Consider the following 24845-nt stretch of genomic DNA (forward strand, 5'->3'; position numbering starts at 1 on the left):
CTCTGAAGCATGTAAGTTCAGAAAATGATTGGTGGTCTCTGATACACTGCTGCTATGCTATTATTATTTTATTGTTATTGTTGTTATTTTTATTATTACTGAATGTTACAGATAAACTGTGTTACTAATTAAATGCCGGGCTTAGTCAAATTAAATTAAATTAAATTATTTTTCCAATACATTTATTCATTTGTGGCGGCCCAACACAGTATCAATATTGGCTGCCACATATCTCGCACACATGACGTATACATAATACATATATATAATAACACATAAATTTTGTAAGGCAGTCTGTCATTACATTTATTTGAGTTTTGTGAGTTGTTGAATCAGGGGAAACTTGATAAACTGACCGCTCTCTATAACAAACTGATTATTTGTCCGCTCTTGTAAACTCAGCAAATGTAATACATCAGGTAATTAATTTCTCTCTATAAAAAAACATTGTGTCGGTTTGTCCCAGTGTGTTGCAGTACTGGCGTATAGGCTACTCTGTGACTAGAGAAAGCACAGTTGCAATCAAAATTATTCAACCCCCATTGCATTTTAGGTTTATTGGCAAAATTTAAAATTTCTCAGAAGAAGGCTCAAGCCCAGGTGGTGTGACCAGCGTAACTGTCAGGTCGGACTGAGAACGCCAAATTACGACTGACTTAAGATCAGACCAGTAAGCCACTGTTAGTGCGACCAGCCCCTGGGCTCTGTAGTTTTTAATGTTTGACCAGAAGGAAAAAGAGCTTTTGATTTGGACTATTTTCCGCAGCAGATTAATCCATATTTGGTGCTATAGTAGGTATTTGGGGCTGCAGGTGTATGTGGGATCGAGTCAAAATAAAGTACTGCTTGTGTGTTTGTGGTAATGACAGAACATGTCACCGAGTACAACAGTGTGGCTCATTGTTGTGTTTTAATAGTTTTGGACAACAATGGAGCTCTAAGGCACGGAGGAATGAGATGTATCAGGCTTTGGATACACACAATGCTTGTTAGTAGGAGTAATACAGTGGTGGTTTGGCTTTGCACATGGGACTTGATGACAAGAAAAAAATACTGAATTTTACTAGAGTTATCTTTAAATTGTAATTTTCCAAATGACACATTTTGCACAGCAGTGTGTTCTGGATCTGTAGCATCACTTTATTGGTGTGCTTAAGGCTATTTAAAACCCATAGAAATGCAGGCACCACATAACAGTAAAACACTTTTTTAGGTCTGACAAACAAAAGGTTTTAAAATCAAACAGGAATATAATTATTCAATGCTTACTTTCACAAATTGTATAAATGTTCAGATATTAAAAACAGCATGAATTTGCTGCAATTGTGGTGGACTACAAACAGCATGGTCAGAACAGAGACGGATTGCTGTGTCATTACCTAAACAACATTATATACAGTATATCAAACAACAACATGGCACAGTTAAGTGAGGGATGATTGTAGGTAAAAGAGAAGCACACACACACATTAAAGAAAAACACTGATTAAAGCCCAGCTGGCACAGGAGTTTTGTCTCAAGGCTAGGTGGGGTGAATTTAACATATCCTGCTGATCACTGATAGTAATCCTGTCCAGAGCACATACTGTATGTACAGTACAGTAATTACAATTACATTACCCGAGACTAGCTGCTGAAAAAAATGGAACATCTAGCTGCTAGAGGAAAATATATTATCTTTATCAGTAGTTGGTAGAAAGAGAGCTTTTAATGTGAAGTCTGGAAATATTGGGTTACCATTAGCAGTGACCTAACACACCTCTGATACAATTATAGTCATACCAGTGAGGCTGACATAAATGATATCAAATGACATGACATTCCTGTGAATCCACCATGTGTATGCAGTTCATTTTGACCCTCTGTGGGAATGGCGGAATATATATATATATATATATATATATATATATATATATATATATATATATACATATATATATATACACACACACACACATATATATTTCTTGTTGTCATTTATCATATACTATCGTTATCTTCATTTTGTAGTAGGTATACAACACTGAGCTGACATTTTTCTCAAATAGTATCATTATAGTGTGACAGGGACAGGTTTGTGTGTCCCAACATAACACAGCCACATTAGGATGGACAGTGAAAACAAGAGAACACACACTGCCACACAATTTTGTCTGTGAATACCAATTTACGAAAGTGAAAAAAGAGGCCAATGTGTTTCTTTGACAACAAAGATGAACATCCCACAACATTCAGTCACTGATATTTCTTGAGTGCACCAGGGCTCCCTTTGTGGAAGTAGGGAAAATAAAGAATTAGAAAGTGACTGTCCTCAGCTGTAAAGCTCAGAATCATCATGCCCCAGTAGATGGTCTGTGGACAGGCATCGCTTTTCCAAATGTGCCACCACAGATCCTGGTGCTGTTACAGAGAGGAAAGGGCTTCAGTCTGCCACGTGGCTAGTGCATGTTGGGGTACTTCAAGCAAAATCTGTTGAATCCATCATATATGGCCTGTCTGAAAAAACAAACAGATATGCTATCAATTCTTAAACAACAAAACAGCAACAGGTAGAATAGCAAAGAAAAGATCATGTACAAAAATTACTGTACTTTATGAGTCTGGGATTTGACTACCTAAAATTTTTATTTGCTCTTTTTCACACAAAATCCTCATTCATGGGATGAAGATGTCAAATAAACAGCTGTCTGACACAGTGTGTCAGGATAAGCTTTACAGTACAATTCAATGCAACATGGATTTACATTGGATTGTGATAGTTTTCCTAGTATTCAGGTATTTCTATGTATACTTTAAGATCTTTTGGACTTAAAGGGTAAGTTCACCCAAAAATGAAAACATCATCTACTCATCCCCACGGTGATGGAAAGTCAGCTTAAGTTTTATAGTCCACAGAGCATTTCTGAAGCTTCACAGCAATCAACATCAGTCAGCAATCAAGCCAAAAAAGACTCAGCAGTAGAGTTCCACTACCATCATGGCTAGCTAACTTCAAAATATATCTCAGATTTGCTTGAACAACACAGAGCAGCGTTAGCTGCCAAGTTCAGGTCATCATTTGCACACCTGGACACCTAGTTGGATAATATCCAGGCCAAAGTACAGAGTCTGATGTGGAGGATGTCAACGTCTGGAGCAACTCGAGGCTACACACTCCTTGCTGCAGGAAGACAACAAGTGGCAAAAATCTAAACTTTCTGGTTTAGAGGGAAGGAGTTGGGGACAAAGTATTCGCATTGTGGGCCTACTTATTCTCCTCGCTTCTTGTAGATGTTTTTGGCCATCAAGTAATCCCTTCTCCCCCGGAGCTGGCTTGAGACCACCACAGTCCTGTTCCCCAGAAAGACTGCGTCCCATCAACATTTGCTTCCATCGATGTTCTGGAGCAGCAGGCTGAATATAAGGATGTCATGGCCAAATTTTATAAAAGAGGACTCCAACCGTCTCGCCTTTTTCCACTGTCACTCTCTGGGATGGGCAGGAAGAGGTGGCTATTGTCCATTTTGTGAAGCTATTACTCAAAATGGACAATAGAGATACTAAGATTACTACATTAATCTACTTACTAAATGATGGCACAGGACTAATGACATTCTAGCCTTCTGAGTTTTTCAATCGGATTTCAGTGAGAAAACATTGTGGACAAATGTCCTGTTCATCTCCTTTTTCCTTGAACTAATTCAAGCCTTTGCCAAATAAGCTGTCTAAGTTCTCATGTGTTTGTTTTCTCGCCATGCCTTACTGTTATTACAATTATAGCAAAAGTTTATGAGCTGTCAGAGACTAATGCACCTGGCCAGCACATTTGATTACCTAGTGTTTTTTTTCTTCTCTTCCTTTTAGTGAGCAGGCATAGCTCAGGGAGATCGATATTCACTGTTTCTTTTTCCTAACTGACTGAAACCTTTGGTATTGCCAACACACCTTTTCTTTTTTAGATTTTTAGTCAGGCATTATGTACAGCGTTTAATATCCAGTTTCCTCATAAACCTCCAGTCAATCCTGTTCATATATTTCTCTCTGTTAATCCCACATCAAAAGGTATAATGTCCGACCTTCAAAACCGTATTTCAAAATTGTATTGGCCATCATTGGCAGCTATAAAAACCACTTGGGAACGGGACCTTAATTCTACTTTTACTGATGACACATGGGACTTTATCCTTGATTGGATACACTCCTCCTCCATGTGTACTCAGCATGCACTGCTGCAATTAAGTTGTATATATCGTATCCATATATGTAAAACCTTATTAGCTCAAATGTACCCTACATGTGAGGAATGTAAAAGTGCATTTTAAAACGAGTCCCCAGCTACTTCAGTTTTTTTTAGGAAAATGCTGCAAAGCTGTTTTGCTGTCAAGCTCCAGAAATGTTTTGTGGACTACAGAACTTCACCCGAATTTCCATCATCAAGGACAGCAGATAATGATTGAATTTTTATTTCGGTGTGAACTTATCCTTTATGTCCAAGTCAAGGCTAAGTAGGGTCCTGAACAGGCTCTTTTGAAAATGTATATTGACTAGTTCAATAAACTTTCAAAGCAAATGGTCAGGTGTGCCTTAGTTTGTTATTTTTGTGGTCTGCGGTTTGAAAGACTTATCAATTCCCTTTAAAAAAAAAAAAACTTTGAACATTTGAAACTAGTTAAAAATGAAAATACATCAAAAGAAGTGAAGTTAAGTTTTTGTTGGCTGTAGACAGTTCATTAGATAGTTTTGAATGCCAAATCTAGGCAATAAGCAGCTGGAATCTATACATACAATAAGCAGAAGAAATGAAATGTTAATTAAAAGTGTATCTGACACATGAAAATAACAGTTGTAGCATTCTTTTCTACCTGTGCTTAATACTGGATGTACCATTATTTTTACCATATTAAATTAATCAGCTTTAGATACTGATGTGGTCTAAAAGCGGATTCTGACTCCTGCAGTTGATGTAGATCTAGATCTAGAAAAGACTCATCACTCTGTTGGTCTTCTTGTCTTACAAACCACAGTCCTCGTGATGTCACAAGGTGGTGTGAGCACAACATCAACTTGCAAAAAGCACATCAACCAGACGACAGCTAAAGGTTTCATTTGAAATTGGCAATATTCATGTTAATTATCTAGAGCTAATACGTGTCATTTAAACTGACAAAAGTGGTACTGGCTGAAAACAAAGGCCCTGCTGCCTGCATGTTTAAGTGTTTGAATGTGATAATCTGATATATATCTTCTGTTGTCTATATGTTACTCTACAATTAAAAACATAAATGTTTCTGTCCCTCCCTTGCTCATAGTTGCTCTGAGAATCTTCCTGAAATACTCACAAATGACTTGTTGCTATTCAGATGAGAAAGGAGAGATGACAGTGACAGAGTTTTACAGTCCAAGCTAATCATTGTACTGACCATTTACTCCTAAAATATAGTATAGTACTTTAACAGTGGAAGCCATACTACAAAGGAGCTAATTATGAAGTGTGTCCCTACAGTGTGTCCATATGTTTTGTAGGCACTGTTAAAGTAGGCATATCTCACAAACCTAACACCTGACCACACACATCTTTGGATAGTTTCTAGGTCAGTAGTTTACCTGAAGGTGTTCTGTTTAAACAGGTATGCACTGATGTGTCCTCCATTCAAATATCTGACTTCACATCCTGGCCATATCTCCTGCAGACTGAGGACCCCTGTACGAGGGATGTAGGCATCCTCCTTGGCCTGGACCACGATGATAAGACTGGTGTCTACAGGAACTAGGACAGATGGAAGGAAAGATACAATCTTAATACATGCTGCCACTGGGACGTGTCAGATATAAAGACAATTTTCAGTACCATTGTTATACTGACGACACGCAAATTGATGTCCCATTGAAACATTTATTAAATTGCTGCCTCCCTAAGAGCAAGAGTGCAGCCTCAGATGATCAGGCACAGCTCAAGACTAAAGTGTCCAGGCTTTTGCAGTCAGGAACCCTCAGCTATGGAACTTTCTGCAGAAGACGGCTAAAGATCAGAGATTTGCAGAGTCAGTGACATAATTTAAATCACTACTCACAACTTTTAATTATTACTGCAGTACACCATTTTATTATTATTGTTATTATCACTGTTTTATCTTATCTATATTTTTTCCATTTATATTTTAACGAGTTTGAGAGGCTCATGGTACACCACAGATAACTTGAATAGCTATATTTTGCTCTTAAGTATGTGTATTCACGTATTTAGCAGCTCCTTGTGCTGGTTAAAATTTAAAAAATGACAAATTTAATTTCCATGGTAATGTAAACATTGAAGGTTTAGTGATCCATCAAAACCTTTGTGATTCACTTGAATGTCACTCGATTACATTCCTTGCCCCTGCCAGACAAAAACAGGGACTATATTTATCTCAGCTCGAATTGTGTCTAACCTTTGTGGATAATAACACATCAGGTATGGAGTTAATCTGCACTGTTCACTCAAAGATGATACCATAACTTTCTACGGAGGGATTTCAGTTTTTGAACCATGACAATACCCAAAACAGGGCCTGCAACTGACTAGGACAGCCTTGTTTTCAGCCTAGCAGGTGCTCAAAATGCCTTTACTATGTTGCAACACATATTATAAGACAGCCAAGACTGACTTACTTGACATTGCACTTCCTGCGATGTGATTATTGCTATGAGCACATTGTGATGTCAATGATGAAACAATATATTGTGCAGCCCTACCTCATAGCCCTTACTATTGCCAAGAAAACTGGAACTCAAAGAACAACAGAAGTATTGTATAATGGAAAAGCTTCCTTGTGGATCACATTTCTATGGAAAACTTATCTCCCTCCATCCATTACACTGCAACAGAACCCCTCTCCATCTGGTCACCAATCATAATTTACACACACACACATTGAAAACAAACATACGTAACAAACATACACACAAGCATACTACATACATGGAATCAAAATAAGGAAAAAGTAATTCTACAATGACATCTTTGACTATCTTTTATTAATAACAATATTATTATTATTATTAATATTATTATTATTATTATTATTAACCTTGTTGTAGTTGTTATTGTTATATTACATTATTATATTACTGTAGTCATATTTATACATTTTACAGATTAACTAACTTATATACCTATTAATCATAATGGCGGAGACCAAATCATTATTGTCTGTTATTTATATATTTATTATTTAACTCTTATTTCTAGGTCTTGTCCAATTTGATATAAAACTCAGCTTGTTGTGTCTTATTAGTTTACTTGGGGTATAACTTTCTTTTCTCTTCGTCTAATAAATAACATATTGCAGTTTTTGTCTAATTTGATACAAAGTTTGCTTGTTACGTCGTATTAGTGTACTTTAAATTAAAGTGCAGCCCCCGCTGAGCACAGCCAAACACAACTGTGTGCATCTCATCCTGGCGTATCACGTAGCTCTGCAGAGGGGAAAAGAGCTTACGAAGCGGGTAAAGAACTGGACGGTGGGTTCCTCATTGACTCTACAGGGCTACATTAACTGCACTGACCAATAAGTGTTTTTGACTCCAGTAATGACATTGACAAACTCACAGATGTTGTTTATTCCAAACGTAAACCCGGGGTCAGCACTAAAACATTATGAGTCACATCGAGCTGCTGTGACACCCCCACTCCAACCATGTTTCAATGTAGGACCCAGTGACCATAGCAGATTTTTCTGCAGCTGCAGTATGATTTTGGAAAGATTTAAAGGAATATAAAGACAGAGAGAGAGAGAGAGAGAGAGAGAGAGAGAGAGAGAGAGAGAGAGAGAGAGATCACAGCTGAGTCCAGCTCAGCGCTGCGCCCTGTGAGGACAGATTGCTGTGAAATCTCTCATCAGCGATGACCAAATTCAGCTATTCTGAATGAGTTTTTGTTAATGGGTTTGACAGGCTGCATGTTTTAATGTATGTCTGCTGCTTCTGTGGTGCTGGCATTCAGATCTGATGCCTGTAGTGCACCAGAGAAGCATTAATTGATGTGCATCAATAGAGGCACATCAATCAATCAATCAGAGTCAGAGCCCCCCTGCTCTGACTCTGATTGATTGATTGATTGATTGATTGATCTGATTGATCATAAAAATCCAGTAATTTGCACAACACTCCATCAGACACAGAGAAGTATCTCACACACACTAGAAACCTTTTCTATTTCCCTTGTTTGAGGCATCAGTGGCTACTGAGAGATATACAGCTCACCTTCAGTTGGGGACAAATCATCAAAAATATCATCTCGGCTTTCATACTACCCAAGTGAATCTTCTTCACAACATTTCAGTCATTAAATAGCACAACGTTGAGCTCAACAAGACAGTTGGTGCTGTTGTAGCTGAGTCCATGTTCAACTGTATACATATGAGGCTTCACTTGCAGCAATTTTGTCATTTTCTGCTGTCGATGTTTGAACGCACCAATATTACAAGCACCTTTAGCTAGTGTGGCCTCCTTGTGTATTTCTGTGGAGGCATGCTGAGTTAGGTCATTTTCACCTCCATGGCCGATCAATAATTCCAGGCAGCGTAGAGTACAGAAAGCTTTCATTGCATCACAACTGACTGGCTTAACCCACGTCTTTTCCTCCCATTGTTTGTTGTAGCTGCACAGTCCTTTCTTTTTTGCAGGTTTTGCAAATATTTGGATTAGTAATTTTCACGGTCAACTTTACAACGCTTTGGCTTTGAGAAACATTTTGCAGCGGTTGTTGTTAGTGTTATAGTTAGCTAATACGACTTTCTCTGTGTCCCGCCAGCCCAGAGCGCAAGTGCTGAGCGGGTTGCAGCCAATCACAGCACACAGGTGCATAACATAATGTAACCTGGCGACATAACCTAGTCAGATCTGATTGAGGCAACATTGAAACTCAACAACCCTGCTTTAGATGTCTCAAAGTATTTGAGAAACATCTACCTGAGTTTTATTTTTTAATATGATGCTGGACTGATTTGCGGGCAGTCTTGCGGGCGTGGTAAATTTCAAAGGGCCGTATCCCGGCTGTGGGCTGCTAGTTGAATAGGTCTGCCCTAGAGGCAACAATACAGCTATCTGCATAAAAGAAATGGTAAAACTGCAGGAATTAATTTGCTTAGCAAACGTGTGTTTGATTTTGATTAGCACCAATGTAATAATAACTATCAGATTCCTGCTCCATCTGCAAAGTTTCTGCTTAGAAGCAGTTCTTGTGGTGATATTTACATTAGAAGTGCCCCTAACTAGAAGCTAAAACACCAGCATGGCTGACTGAAGACACGGTCAGCGGTGCTGGCTCAGACCTAGGTGGTTGACCAATTAAAGAAGACTAGGCATTTCAGGAGGGGGGCCTTATGGGGTACTGGGCTAGAATTGAGTGTTTCTGACAGAGGGTGAATATGAATAAAGGTGTTATAACAATGTACACTATGAGAAAAAGTATGTGTGTATTTTTGAACATTAAAGCATGAAAACATTTTCTAGTAGACACCTAAAATAAAAGCATGAACCTAAAAACGGGTAGTATATGGTCTTTTTTTTAAACTATCTATATATCTATATAAGTGTATTTATACACCACCTGTTACATCATTATGATATTTCCTTTCCTCTGTCCTATTTATGTTATAGCATTTACCAGAAATACTTGTAAATGTGACTGTCTGCACCATAAAACTTACCAGAGAAGTTGGCCATGTGTGTACATTCATCCATCACTCCTTTCATAAAGCTTATAGACTCTCTATGTAATGATGGCCGACAGCATTTGGCTGAATCCCTTTTGTTGTTTGCATGAGGGCTTCTAGGAAAAGAAAAAAAAAAGATTTTAGATGAAATCTATATGACGAAATGTTGTAACTGGAGCGACAAGAAACGGTAGGATTCTGATGATTCAAACAAACACTTGAAATAAAAAAAACAACTAAAACAAAAACATATTGTGGGATTACTTCCTGCACAGTATGGTAAATAGATTGTCTGTAATAGTTTTTCATTGATTGAAATGCTGTAGGAGTAAGGCATCATCTTCGGAATATATTGTGTAATAATATCCTGATATTTGGACCCAGTGGGGCCTGTCATGCCCCTCATATTGACCTGTGTTCCCTGGAACGACATGTGTTTTTTTTTTTTGCTATTTCTGACTGTTCAGCACTGTGGCCAACTGTTGTTGTTTTAAATATGCTCTATAAATAAATTTGGATTGGATTGGATTAACTTTAACCAACTATTCATGACTTGAGACAGACGACTTGAAAGGACTTGACTTTTTTAATGATTTGGATTTTTCTAGATATTGAGAAGTTACGTCCTGTGTTTAAAACATGACTGGGTGATTTCAAGTACAATGTGGGCAAACCTGGCAACCTATGATGACACAAAAGACCAGCAGCGGCCACAAGAGGCAGTTATATATGTTTTCAGTGACAGTAGTAAGAAGAGAACAGTGGTATGCAAGGTCAGAAGTCAGAGACACGACCACAACAACATCCAACTTCATCCATCACTTCCACACCCACAAAGAAAGGTAAATGAATGCAAACTTATTGGTTGGCCAAACGTTAGGAAGCTAGAAAGCTACCATTAATCTTCAGATATGTAAGACTTGACTTTGAATCTTTTATAAAAATTTATTGAAAAGGCATACATTTATGTAAAAGACAATCGGGGGACTGATTGGGGGCCATATAACCAGTTAAACTACGCAATCATGTTACAAGCTAGTACAGCAGGGTGACCATGATTAAATGGTGAAACATTACTCTTCTAATGACGTGAATGAGTTTCTCTGTTGTTTTGATCCTCACTTTAATAATCCATACACTGATACAAGTGTATGGCGACAGTAATTTCCATGGTGTGGGTTAATATACATCTGTGATTTGGTCCTATAGCAGGGACTCGACTCTACTTGCTTGATTCCTCTTGAGTAACTTGAGATTTGAAGGTACATATGTGGCTTAGTCCCACCTCTGCTAATTAAATAGTGTATTCTAACACTATGTCCATGTCCATGTTCATGTCCATAGTTGCATATATTGTACCCATACAGATCAATACTGATGGACAACTGCAAGTCACGCTCCACTCAGGTTTTAGACCATGACATAGTATAACTATTGCTTCTACAGTTACACTTAATAAAAGGTTAAAAGGTTATAGGTTCATTTATTAGTCATTTCACAATGGTCATTTTATCCTCTTATGAAGCATGAAGTCCCTTTATGCTACATAACAGGGCAAAAACAAACAATTTTATATGGCAAAATAAGGAGGATGAATTGAGTAGTTTCACAGCCTGAGAAGAAGCTGCTCTGTAGTCTGGTGGTATGGCAGCTGATACTTTACTTTTACTGTAAAACCGCAGTACTTTCTGGGGATGTAACGATACCCGTTACAGACATTATCAAAAACCCACAGTATGATAATGTCACGATAAATAGACCATGGGTCTCACTGATCTCCCTCCCTCGTGTTGTCCAGCAGACGACCAGGGCCATGAAAATCTTTGTCAGAGTAACTGACATGTTATTATTTCCTAAGTGTATGTTCATTGGAAAAAAAAGTAGACTTATACAGAAGAGAATGAGGTATAAACGACTAATAATTATTGAATAGTTAACTAGTAACCAGTGGTGGAAACGAACTAACTACATTTACATCAAGCACTATACTTTATTACAAATTAAAAGAAATTTCACTTCGCTTGAGTATTTCTATTTTATCCAACTTTATACTTCTACTCTACTGCATCCCAGAGGCAAATATTAGTTAGACAGCTAGTTACCTTTTATATAATCATTTTTCATCCTTCATGGGTTTTAGAAAATTATTTTTTAAAGCTGAATAAACTTTTTAAAAATCCTCCTTGATTAGCTGAAATAAACATTGTCACAATGCTAACAAGTGAAAAGTTGCCTTTTAGATATGTTTCTCACAGGACAGCCACATTATGAACAAATGATGGGCTTGTAGAATATGAAGCCACCTCAATGGTATATAAAGTAATATAAAGGTACTTCAAGTACATTTTGCTGATAATACATTTACTTAAGTAAGGTTTTGAGCTCTGGACTTATTTGTATTGGACTATGCACAGTGTGGTATTAGTACTTTTATGCTAATCCTCTCGTTTCACCTCTTGAGCTAAGGTAATGAAAAGTGTGGCTGCACTTTCTCTGTGATTCTTGTCCGTTAACAATGAGCTCACTCCGCCACAGCTACAGCAGTGCGGTGCGTAGACTCCGGTCACGCTCAATGAGTGGTGGGCGGAGTCAGCGCAAGGTTGGCAGGTAAGGGCAGATTGATAGACAGGTAAACTGTCCAGAGAATATCAGAGAGGTTTTTTTTTTCATATTTTTTCCAAAGCATTGGATATTTTGATTGCTGTCTGGATGTTAAGAGATTTTCTACAAATATAATAATAAATGCTTCTGAACAGAATTACCAACCCCAGCTTTAATGAGGTGGTAACACAAACTCAGAAATATTCATTTTTTTCCATAAGTGAATAAACAAGCAGAGGAAAAAAAGGTCCCAGAACACTGTTTGAAGCTAAAGGTGGCAGGGTCCATCAAATATAAACAAAGTAAAACAGTATGACATTGTGTTGTCCTTTAAGGTCAGTTTGTTTATTCAGTCATGAAAACAAAGTTTGTTTAGGCATAAAAAAATCAGTGAATGAAGATCTTTCTCTTCTGATTCAAATTGCTTGCCCAAAACTACATAGTGCACCTTTAACACCTAATAGGCTGCTGCACTTATTAATTGACACACTGTGACCTATACTCTGCATAATTGCCCGACTGACAGCATGTACAAACTGCTAACCATTTTATCCTCTGCTCTGCTTCAGTTTCTTGAAGATGTTTCACCTCTCATCCAAGAGGCTTCTTCAGTTCTAACTAACTGGAGGGGAGTGTCCTTACAGAGTCGTTATGGACACGTGTGACCTCTGAGTTTCAGAGTCGTTAGGGCCACTTGTGGGTCGTTGACTTAACCGACCTTCATGTGGGTTGCTAAGGCTAGGTGAGCCCAGGTGTGAATGGTTGTTAAGCAGTCTGGAGAGGGAACTCAGTACTGCATTGTAGGTGGGTGATAAGTAATGTCGTAGGACACATCCTCTGTTCAAAGACATAGACAGCACAGTCTTGACCTGAGGAGTTGGCCCTCCTGTGTTGTACTATTTGATGCGGTACCCATCTACCATCGGTGCAGTGATATTGGTGAAGTAATGATACTTAGTACTTAATATATATTAATCATATGTTCACAGGACAAGATTTCATTGTTTGTCTATCTTTCTAAGGCTTTGGATACTGTTGACTATGCATTTGACTGAATGTCAATGTCTTGGTTTTGATGTTTGTATGTTTAACTACATACATCTCTGCACAATGTGCTAGAAGCCTTAATTAAAAATGATGTACATCAAATGAGACGATGCATACAGTATATACATAATGAATAGGTGTTTGAATCTATCCTCCTTACTAATGTATAAAGAAGCTATATGATTGGAATCGTTATGTCATAACAAAATAATACATTTTGGGCAAAAGTGGAGTAACAAATACAACATGTTTTTTGAAGCCTCCTCTTTAAAATTGTAAAGAACACATTCAGTAGCTTGTATTCACAACAAGTTAAATTCATTACCTCAGTAGACTGTCCAAGCTTGTCCCTCTGCTGTTCACTGAAGATAAGAACTGGTATACTCTGTCTCCAGCCCTGCCCCCTTCACTGCCTTTTCCAATCAACAGGCCTTGTCCAGCCTCTGCTTCCCCTCCTGCTTTGAACTTTGGGCCCACTGACTCCCTGTCATCTCCAGACAGGCCAAGCAGATGCTCTAAAGAGTCTGCATTCTTCACAAGTTCTGGACCCATCTTAAAGGAATCAGCCTGACAGAGGTAAACACACAGACCAAAAGACAGGTACACTTATACTTATTGATGCTAATGTCTGTTCATGTAAGTGTTTGGTAAGGGGAGGGTTTAGTTCTCCAGCAGAATCCTTGTGGCGATTATTGGAGAGCTTCTTTCAATAGCCAAATTGAACTGCAGGATCATTTGTTTAACGGTAATGATAGAAGGACAATTCTTTGATGAATCTTTGTCTGATTGAACGAATAACAAATACCCATCACATGTTATCGGAGTACAATATAGCTTAAAGACTTCTCATGCGGTCAGATTTTTGGTTCAACAGCTGCTTAGTCTGTAATCATTTTTGTCTGGGAAACCTAGTACGAAAGTAATTTCTGCTTTCTCAAAAACAAACTGTCATTTCATATTGAAATGAAACAAAGAAAAGCATGCTTGTGTGAGCATCTGTGAAGCTACAAGCCAATGTGTACATTTACTTGATAAGTAACTTAACTGATCAATTTTCTTGTGATTGATCAACTTGTCACTCAATTTATCGATTCAGTACTAATATTTTCCACATTTATACTTACTTATTGGCATTTTGATAGCCAATTGTGCTGCCTTTGTTCTCATAAGAATTCAAACACCATATTCAAGTTCATATTATGTTCATATTAATGTTCAATCACTATCTGATAGTATACGTGATCTTCAAGAAAAGTTGAAGGATAACATACCCCACAGTACCCCAAGAGCTTAATGATTTCCTCTTCATACACTGAGTTAATGGCATACTGCTTCTCCAGCTCTGTCCAGTTCACTGCTTTACTCAGCACTCCCTGTTCACACAAACACACACGTGCGCGCACACACAAACACACACACACACACACACAAACACACACACACACAGGCTCCAGTTTTAGTCATAAGGGGAAAAAACATGAAAGGCCATCTCAAAACAATATTTACACACCTCTTTGTACATTGAATCTTTTGAATTGTTCCTCCAGTCCCTTCCTGAAGTGAGTTAAAGTGTGTGAAAACTTCAAAAGGGGCTTCAGCAGTTGGAGCTAGATTAACCTTTTCTTGTTGACTGACGACCAAAGGCACATCTTGTGTATTTTTGGCCTGTTAGTAGCTGGTACAACCAAACGGCTAAACGATAAAAAGATAAATCCCCTCGACCACATTCAATATAAAAATGTGATTTTACAGGTACTACCTGTGCCATGACATTACAGCAGCCAATGACTTCTTCAACTGACATATGGACTTGAGAGTACCGTTTTAAGACAGACTTGAAAAAATGTGAACCTATTCTTTAAAGGTCCAGTGTGTAGGATTTAGTGACATCTAACAGTGTGATAGCAACCTGCTGAACACCCTTCGTCCCATCCTCTCTGCCTGTTTAACATTCTCCCTGTAGCTGTAGTAAATCTTTATACATTCTGATATTTTTTCTAAATATCTTGTGTGGCCCATCCGCTTCTAGGTCATCACTGTGAAGAGGGGATGTGTGGCTTGGGAACTCCTGGATGTTATTCATATATATATATATGTCAATTAAATGTGTATACTCTCTCTCCTCCACTCTCCTCTGTAGCTCCTCCTGAGGTTTCTTCCATTTTTTTCCCCATGCTACAAGGGTTTTTTTCGGGGGAGGTTTTTCTTACTCAAACTGTGGGTCTAAGGAGGATGACATTTCACTGTACAGATTGCCAACTGAGGCAATGTGATTGAGATTTTGTGCCTTCCAAATAAAACTGACTTGGCGGACCCTGCCACCTTTCTAGCTTCAAACAGTGACCAATCAGCTGCATTTGTATATTGTATTCAATCAAGCTGCAATTTATTTGCACACTGTCAAAGCTTACATCAATCAGAAAAAACATTTGTAGAACCCCGACTACAATGTTTATGATGTCAACCATAATTCTGCTGTAATAAGTAAATATCTTCTTATTGATCCATAGTATGTCAGGCAGAGTGTGTGTGTTACCGTGGTGAAGACACTTGAGGCAGTGGACCAGGACAAACAGGGAATCAGAGGGATTGGCTTCGGCCAGTTAGTTACTGCCAGGGATGCCATCTGGACACAAAGACAGACAAGGGACTTGATGAAAAATATTAGGCTTAAGTATTATATTGGACCTACTTGTATTTGTATGCTGGTGTGCATGTAAAATATTTACTTTCAAAGTTTAAGCACGGTGCTGGTGACTAAGGGTCTCCAGGAGGATAAGCATGTTGAGTAGGCTATCTACTTAAGATACATATACATATGTATCATATATACACATATACAATATATGGCTTTGATAACAGGAAATCATAGTGAAAACTGCTTCAAAAAACAAAATGGCAAAATGTGTGCTGTTTTGCTGACTCACATATCCTCCCATGGAGATGCCAGTCATTCCTAGTGGCCAGTAACCTTCTCTCTCCAGCCAACGAAGGAGGACTGTTGACTCCAGAATCAAAGCCCCTCCCATAACAAACAGGTCTGACACATTCTTTAGACTGGACCGCCTATAAAACTCAAAAATAATGTCCCTGTTTACTTTACACTGAATTAATCCTAGCCTTAAAACAAATATCCACTGAAAATCTACAACCTCGATTTCAAAACAGATGGGACCTTATGTAAAATAGAAATAAAAACCCAGTGCAATGATTTATGATTATATATCCTTTGTTGAACTATATTCAACTGACTACAGTACAAAGACAAGATATTTCATGTTCAAATTGATAACTTTATACAGTCATTCTGAATTTGACAGAAGTCATCTGGATGGCAGCAAATGTTCCAGAATGTAGCTTTCAGCATTAATGGTGCCTTCATATAAGTGCAAGTTACCCATGTCATGAACACTAACACACCCTCACACCGTCACAAATGCTGGCTTTTGAACTTTGTGCTGGCAAGTCTGGATGGTCCTTTTCCTCTTCAGGCTGAAGGACATGACGTCCATTATTTCCCAAAACATGAAAATTTGGACATGCCAGACCACAGCACACTTTTCCACTTTGTGTCAGTCCATCTCAGATGAGCTCAGGCCTGGAGAATTCAGCAGAGTTTTTGACATTTGGTTTTTGCTTTGCAATCTGTCAACTATTCCATAGTGTTCCCGAGGTCATGTAGTAATATCCTTTATGCCATCATGTGTTTTTTTCATTTTGTTTGAGTTTTTTTTTTCATGACTTTTAAAAAATTGACTCGACAGGAAACTGGGAGAGAGTGCGAGGGGATTAAATCAGCAAAGAGCCACAGGCTGTTTTAAACAAAGCGGTAAACCTCGCCTCATAAATAATAAACGACTGAGCCTTCAGGATGCCCCTTTCATACCCGATCCTGATTCTATCACCTGTTACCAATGAACCTGTGGAATGTTCCAAACAGGTGTTTTGGTGCATTACACAACTTTCCCAGTCTTTTGTTGACCTTAAGAGGTCACTGACCTAACCACGGCATTTTTCCAGTATTTACCCTATCTCTCTGCATTATAATCATGTCTGTTTGGAGAACCTGATGGTATCAGAGGGCCTTACGAAACTAAGTAAATGGGAAAGGAAGTCACTGGGCAGAGTAGACTTTTGATACACTTTCTTATCATAATAAGTATGGCCTCAAAAGGAAGGTGCAGAATCAAAACAGCTTGTCGACCAATGATCACTTACAGTGCCGAGTTAGCATGGTGTCTTGTATCTAGCAGTCAAATATAAGCCGAGGATATTTGTCTGGGTTCTCCAATTTTTAAACTGAAAAGCTCACTTTCATCTAATTCTATCTGAGTTTAAAAACCCAAACAAATGCCAGATTGGTAATCAATTAGTCAATCAAGTCACACGTGTGTGAAGAGGGGTGAGGAGTGAACTTACAGTTGGTCTTTGGGTTTGCGATAGCCATGTAAAAGATCAGTTAAGGAATACAAGAAAAGGTAACAGACAGCACATCAGATGAAGAGAACAAGACGACACAAACATGAACAAAGGATGATATTCAGATGTTGCTGAAAACGGTTTCATATGTGTGCTTGCTGTAAGCAACAGCATATTCTTTTTTATGCTTACTGATTAATGTACTGACCCTGACATTGGCGTTGGAGTTTGTGTGGTATAGTAGTTTCTAACTCAGAGCTCACTGGAGTGAGGAGAGGCGCTAACAGATGGGAGGTTCATTCAAATGAGGCAGCACAGTGACTTGTTTCTTGTACAACACCATATTGCTGCCAGCCTAGTGATGCCAGTTCCATTCGACCTTTCTCTGAAGCAAAATTAGCATTTCATGTTTTATTCTTGAAATTGAGCAAACACTGCTATACAACAATAACCATATGTTGTGACCATTTACGATGTGAGATACAGTAGAATTATTCCTTTCTGAAGAAACATCTTTTCATTTGTTGAGCTCTTGTTGTCATGTTTCCCTGTGATTGGCTCAGTAGTTTCAGAGTGATGAGACCACTGATGTGATTGGCTGATGAAACTAATTACTAGCTCCAAATGATCAAATTGATAAATTGCTAGCATTTATTATTCAAGCTTTTATCTTTTTAAACTGCACATAAATGTTTTCAGGAATAATTGAATCTTTTTGTAGTTTGGATATATTTTATTTCAAATCCAAATCAAAACTATACACCAAAGTAAAAATCCTATTATATAATCAGAGGAAGAGTAGTATGAAAAAGATATACTTTCTAAGAGACTGTCTTAGAATAATAATTTTCATTAAAAAAAAAAAATAAACAGGGAAGCATATGTGAAAAGACAATAGAAGGATATAATAAGGGTTCTCCAGAAGTAGTGAGGCCATTCCTGCTTCTTTAATCATGGGCCTGGCCATCAGAGTCCGGCGGCGCCAGAAAAACTACACACACACACACACACACACACACACACACACACACACACACACACACACACACACAAGTCAGTGAGTATAGTTATTGAGGATGAAGTTATCACAATAATCTGTACAGGGCTCTACTGCTGGGAGGTGTTAGGGTCTAGATCATGGTTCACGGCTATGGTTCCCATAGCGTCTGTTTGTTCTTTTTTAAATCAATATCAAGATTTTCTTTTAGTTCTTTAGCCGTCTTTGTTGTCTGAGGTCTGTTTTTCTTGTGAGTTTTAATAAACAACTAAGATGGTCACTTCCAAAATGGCCCAAAAATAAGCTCAGAACACTTCACTGGATCCTCAGTATGGTTATGAAAAATCTTCAGTGTTATTTCAATGTGAAATATTATATTTTTATATAATTATAAATATAAAAACACATGCTAATGGAGATGACAGAGCCAGTATCTTCACGTCAACTGCAATACTATCAGCTTTATATTGCTAAGTATTTTTTGTTAGGTAGGGGCTGTCTGAGTTCTGAGTTCAAGTTATGTTGAGCTTCATGGTTTAGAGACTTACATGGTCTCCAGTCCCAGCCAAGTGGATACATACTGGTCTGTTCTTCTGCCATCTCTTAGGAACTATAAACTGGAACCTGAAACAAAACACACTATGAGGACTTACTCGGATAGCACAGCATCCAAACATGTCACTTGTAACTTAATAGTCTGTGTGAAACTCAAAAAACAAGCAAGTTCAACATAGTTCAAGCTCAGATACTATGGCAACTTATGCAGGGAAACTAACCTAATCCATGGCAGGCTAACTGTCAGGCTAGGTCATGCAACACTGACCTGACCGATGAATTTACCACTGACTCCTTGGTGGGCTGCCATATTATTTGACTTTATTAACCACTATGATTCAGAAAATGTTTATTAAAAATCAACTCAAATAAATAATAAACAATAAATTAAATGAATTCTACACTTTTATTTGATAAGATATAGACTTACATAGGCTTATGCATTTAATCATATGATGTGTGATATCAAACGTTTAGGCTTATGTTACATGCATTTAAATTGCTCCGATTGAATGATAATAGTTCGGAAATAGTTAACAGTACAATAGTAAAAAATTCATTCTAAGAACTTTAAATAACAGCACAACAAACATTTCTGTAACCTATTTTAAATGGAAAATTAAACTGTATGTTCATAATAAAACACTGACACTGGTTAAATAACTAATAAAAATCACGTTGTAAGCTATTTGAATGGCCTGTTACTGAAATGTCTAAACGAATTTTAGCTCCATCTTATAAGCACTTACGCAGTGTACACTGGTGTATCTGGGATTATTGTGAAAGGTAAAACAGAATGAGTCGGTCTTTAATGCGCTGCAATTGACGTGTTAGTGGAATAAAAAGTTTGCTGCTTGGTTCAGACAACAGATCCTTATCTACACAGTAAATGCACAATTCACAACAAAACGAGGAGAAAAGCGTTAGAAAGTGTGACTGTAATGACGGCAAAACATGATACAAATTCTCACACTGACCTGAAAATGAAACAAGTGCACATTATTTGGGCAAATTACATAATATTTAGTTTCTTTGTTATGTTTGGGCTGATGCTCGCATTGGCGAGCAGGCAGCATGTGTAAATGGGACCGGCACAGAAACATGTCTCAGAATCAAGAAGCATTGAATTGTGAAACACGAAACATCCTACTAGAATTAGGGTAGTGTATTCTTTTAAATATTTTCAATAATAATTTTCAGCAGACAAATAATATAACTATGAGTACTCAGTCTCAGTACTTGGTGCATATGCTCTACCTATTGAGCTGTGGTTTCTTGCCAGTCTTTGTCTTGGATTTTCATTTATAGCAGCCTTGTTCCTTTTTCTCAGATTAGTTGTTTAAAGTCTTCATCCTTTATTGTGTTTGACCTCGCAGGCTGCATAGAATTGGGTGCACACGCAATTATCTGGACTACTTGAACCTGTGTTAAAATAGTCTGGGTGCGTGAAGTTGGATTAAACTATATGGAACCACTTTAGCCTACATTGATTTGTTAGGTTCCGTCAAGTCAGATGTTGGACTTAAATCCAAGTTCTGGAGAAGGGGTAAGATTAAATAAGTGTATACTTCTTCCTACTCCTTTTCTGGGATGTAAATGCTTGTTAATGGAATATACTTTACAACATGCTTTTCATTTTATTATGCTTATTTGTCTAAATGATTTAACTTTTTGTTTTGTTTTGCTTTGTTTTCACATGTCCGAAATAAATTTGCATTTATTCATAAATTCATTCAATCCCTTACTCTACCCCCACAACACTACCCACCCACTTGGCATGTTTGACATGGAACAATGTAAAGACCTGATACTCAATTTAATCATCAGCCTGTTTCCTTGCACTCCCTTTAATTTTTCTATTCCTTGCTTGAACTACTGTACGTACTTAAGTATTGGAACTATTTCAATCATACCCTTGGATTAAAATGGCTTTGTTGTAACTGACATATTCTCAAGATCGTATTTCACAAGAAAGAAAACTCCTGTATCTTTCACAGCTTCCAGTAATCATAGGGCTCATATCTGCTGCTGTGACATCATCACATCAGCAGAAGTAGGCGACAACATCAGGTTTTCTACCTGGCTTTGACGGCCTCTGGTGGCAGGATTCCCGGAACCAAGTGCTCCAGAGGAGAGATGAAGAACCCATCGTGGATCTGACAGTCGGCGTGCTCCTCTGTCTAGACACAAATTTACAAACAAACACACAATTGTAAGACTGCAAGACAACAGTGATACTGGAGGGCAGTGATGTGAGAACAGATGGAGTACCTTGTTTATGTAGACTGGATAGTCCTCAGGCACCAGAGACTTGCACTTCTCTCTGTCTCCAATAATCTTACGGAACTCAAAGATTCTACAAACACAAACAAGAAAGAACATATCAGTTCAACAGTCGTTTAAACACATTTCCTGAGACTATAGCTCAGTTTCTCAAAACTCTAAACACAAAACTTAAAACAGATAACCACTTTGTGAGGCAATGACATTGCAACATTGTTATAGTTCAAACCAAAGTTGCACAGATTTCCTTAGAAATATTGTTTGCTTCCTCTGTCCTCATCGCACTACAGTCTACCCTGTAGCTTGTGCTGCTGGCCAGCTGGGAAATGTATCAGCAGCTAGTTCGTACGTTCAACACACTCTCTTAACTTTTTAGATTAATTAATACATAAACAAACAATGCGGTTAAATGTCACAATCATGTAAACACAAGCAAAGTAGCTGTCACAAACTTACCTCAGTCCACAAAGTAGATTTTTCACTTTAACCGTCAGAGCATTTCATTTATTGATTGCTGTCAGGATTATAAGAGATTTTCTACAAATATAACAAGAAATGCTTCTCGAATAATTTACCAACCCTGGCTTTAACAAAATATTGGACTTACACCAAATCACGCGAACATTAAAACCACCTGCTTAATACTGTGCTGGTTCCCCTTGTGCTGCCAAAACAGCTCTGACTCATCAAGACACGTACACAAGACTTCTAGGGGTATACTATGGTGTCGCTGGGATGTTGTTCCAGCACGTCCCACAGATGCTTTATCAGATTGGGATTGGGATAGGGATAGGGAATTTGCAGGCCAGGTCATCTACCATTCATGCATTGAGGGATTTTTGTCAAATTTAGTACAAATCTACATTTGAACACACAAACCTACACCTACACAGACCTCCAAAGTCTACTCAGTTCACCTTGTGTCTAAGGTCACTGCAGCCTTACATGTTGTGAGGTCGTAGTGACCTTGTACGGTTTTGTTAAGTATGTGAACTACTTTCATTGTCCGGCAATTGTATGCCTCGTGGAGGCATATAACCTCCAGGCAGTAGTTTCAGTTAAGTGTTATTAACACATGTTGTTATGGTTATTAATTTCCTTCCTTATTTTTCATAATTCTACTTGTGCTTTGGGAACATACAAATTTAATGCCAATAACACCTCTAGAATTTAATGTATTTGAGAGTTAAAAGAGCCCATTTTATATGCAAAAAAATCCCAAAACAATATATGTCCATTTTGATATTGTGGTGTGCTGCCACAAATAAATCAGTGCATAGGAAACACTGCTGTTGTGTTGTTTTCCTTACCTCTTGAGATCTTCAGGCTTCCCCCATCCCCCGATGAAGAGTTTGGTGAGGAGCAGCCTTCTGTAAAATACATCCAGTCGGCTCACACCCATGGACCAACACCTGGCATCTACACGGACACAGATACACTTCATTCAGAATGAGCAGTATATACTTTCTCAAGCACAATGCAGCATAAAGCTGAAAGATGTCAGACTCTCATATGTCCTTGGAGCCCAGGTGTACACTACCTGCCACACACACACATTTTGTTTTAATTAATTGAAATGGACAGTGTCTGCTGGTGATGTTTTCACCTTGTGCATCTCTTTGTGTGTGTGTGTGTGTGTGTGTGTGACTGTGTGTCATCATGGTAAAATGTGGTTGTTTTGCCAGGAGTTTATATGCCTGTCTCTGTCTGTCTGTGGACAGATTTTTGTCAGAGCAGCATCACTGTGCAAGATAGTCATTAAACTTCACAGGCGTGCAGTTGAGATCAAAATGTAGGCCGAGTTCGAAGATGGTGTGTGTGTCTGACCCATGAGTACCGAGTACTCAAGTAATAATGTAGTAATGACTATTCAGTAGTCACGGGTCGTAGAGTGGCTGAGGTAGTGAGTGGTATAAGGAGACAGGAAGAGCTGGGACTAGCTGTTTATTATCCTAACTTCAGCAGATATCTCTTCAACGCAATACACAGTCATACTCAACATAATGTCCAAACTGTTAGTTCTGTTATTTCTTTACATGCTGTTGATAATTGTCATTTGAACGCTGAAAGGTATTAAATAAATAAAGGGGAATTCCAGTATTTTTAAACCTGGGCGCTATGTTAACAAATTTCATTGTGCAAATGACTATGAATACGGCATAGATATGTTGGGTTGTAATGTGTTTCTCCATGAATCTCCCACAGACTTCAATATAGCTGTCACCACAGTCTGACCCCAAAGCAAGATCCAGTGACGTGATGACTCTTCCTGCTGTTGTAGGTTCCTGAACGAGCTGCGTGTACTTGAGTCACGTGACGATGAAGCATTGTGAACTTCCGTTGACTCTCTGACTCATGTTGCCTTTATTTTCAAAAGAAGCCTGCTCTGTTATTCAAGCAGTCAACCACATTAAGTGGATGAGAATAAACTAGGTCATTTTGCCGATAGCATGATAGCCTAAATAATGTAAACCGCATGTGAATAAATGCTTTTCGGTGTTGCAGAATGTCTAATAACGTTGAATGAACCTTGGACCTTGAAGAACGTGGCCCTGTTGTCCTAAGTTCAATTTAGCTAAGTTAGCTAACCTAGCTTTGGTCATTCGTTACGGGTGGTTTCACACGAAGTACAGAAAGACAGATATACGGCTGGTACAAACTGTAACTTACAATACTCCACAGTACACACGACGTCTGTAGTCCTTTCTTCGCACAGAGCGCTGACAAGCAAGCGACTACACTCTGACCCGTTCGTTCATTTTTTTTTTTTCCAGGGTGGTGAAGTCATGACCCGCCCCACTCTGCCTCTGATTGGCTAATACTCGTAGCATTCGTTGGCTGGGTTAGTGAGGTTTAGGCATGAGGAGTGGGATTGGTCAGGATAATTGTACGTGTAAGCCAATCACAGGCAGAGTAGGGCGGGTCATCCCTTCGCCATCCTGGGAAAGAAATACCGTGACCTGTTGTCAAGCGTCTGGCATGCATCCTCTCAAAGTACAAAATAGTGTGTACATCCGGCCACAAAAATTCAAAATAAACCTGTACTAATATCTACTGAGCAACTGTCAGCCGGGCTCATGTCGACATTTGAAATATTTGTCACATCATGACCCATGCAAATAGAAATGGAGCTTCAATACATGTTATTGTTGTATATGAATACATGTTATTCAATAAAGCTGATTGTAAATGGAAGACAAGACGGCCTCAGATAATTGGTCATTACCATTAATAGAACAAGTTTTAACAAAGAGTTGGATAACTCATTC

General features: G+C 38.3%; 1 protein-coding gene across 2 annotated transcripts; it reads right to left on the reverse strand.

The window, feature by feature from the left end:
• Nucleotides 1–1119: 1119 nt before the first annotated feature.
• On the reverse strand, nt 1120–24327 carry abhd18 (abhydrolase domain containing 18). 2 transcript variants are annotated; one of them, XM_073486431.1, is made up of 14 exons: nt 24247–24327; nt 22887–22995; nt 21565–21649; nt 21373–21473; nt 19287–19362; nt 18646–18732; nt 17742–17767; nt 16250–16388; nt 15859–15948; nt 14594–14695; nt 13648–13889; nt 9669–9790; nt 5584–5746; nt 1120–2492 (listed from the first exon to the last, which is right to left on the reverse strand). In XM_073486431.1, the coding sequence occupies exons 2-14, from the start codon at nt 22976–22978 to the stop codon at nt 2459–2461; spliced, it is 1359 nt and encodes a 452-aa protein (XP_073342532.1). In that variant the 5' UTR covers nt 22979–22995; nt 24247–24327; the 3' UTR covers nt 1120–2458. The 2 variants fall into 2 exon arrangements, with proteins under 2 accessions (XP_073342532.1, XP_073342531.1); XM_073486430.1 differs by having other exon boundaries at nt 1120–2496.
• Nucleotides 24328–24845: the final 518 nt, after the last annotated feature.

The sequence above is a fragment of the Pagrus major genome, chromosome 18, assembly GCF_040436345.1.
Source record: "Pagrus major chromosome 18, Pma_NU_1.0".
Lineage (NCBI taxonomy): Eukaryota > Metazoa > Chordata > Actinopteri > Spariformes > Sparidae > Pagrus > Pagrus major.

What these genes read in the sequence shown, in the direction of transcription:
- abhd18 (XM_073486430.1), bottom strand. Translation starts at nt 22,978, where the DNA reads ATGGGTGTGAGCCGACTGGATGTATTTTACAGAAGGCTGCTCCTCACC. An exon ending in CCAGAGGCCGTCAAAGCCAG is followed by an intron (nt 19,363 to 21,372) that starts GTAGAAAACCTG and finishes GTTTTGTTTCAG; the next exon opens with GTTCCAGTTTATAGTTCCTA. An exon ending in TTCTGGAGAACCCTTATTAT is followed by an intron (nt 17,768 to 18,645) that starts ATCCTTCTATTG and finishes GATCTTTTACAT; the next exon opens with GGCTATCGCAAACCCAAAGA.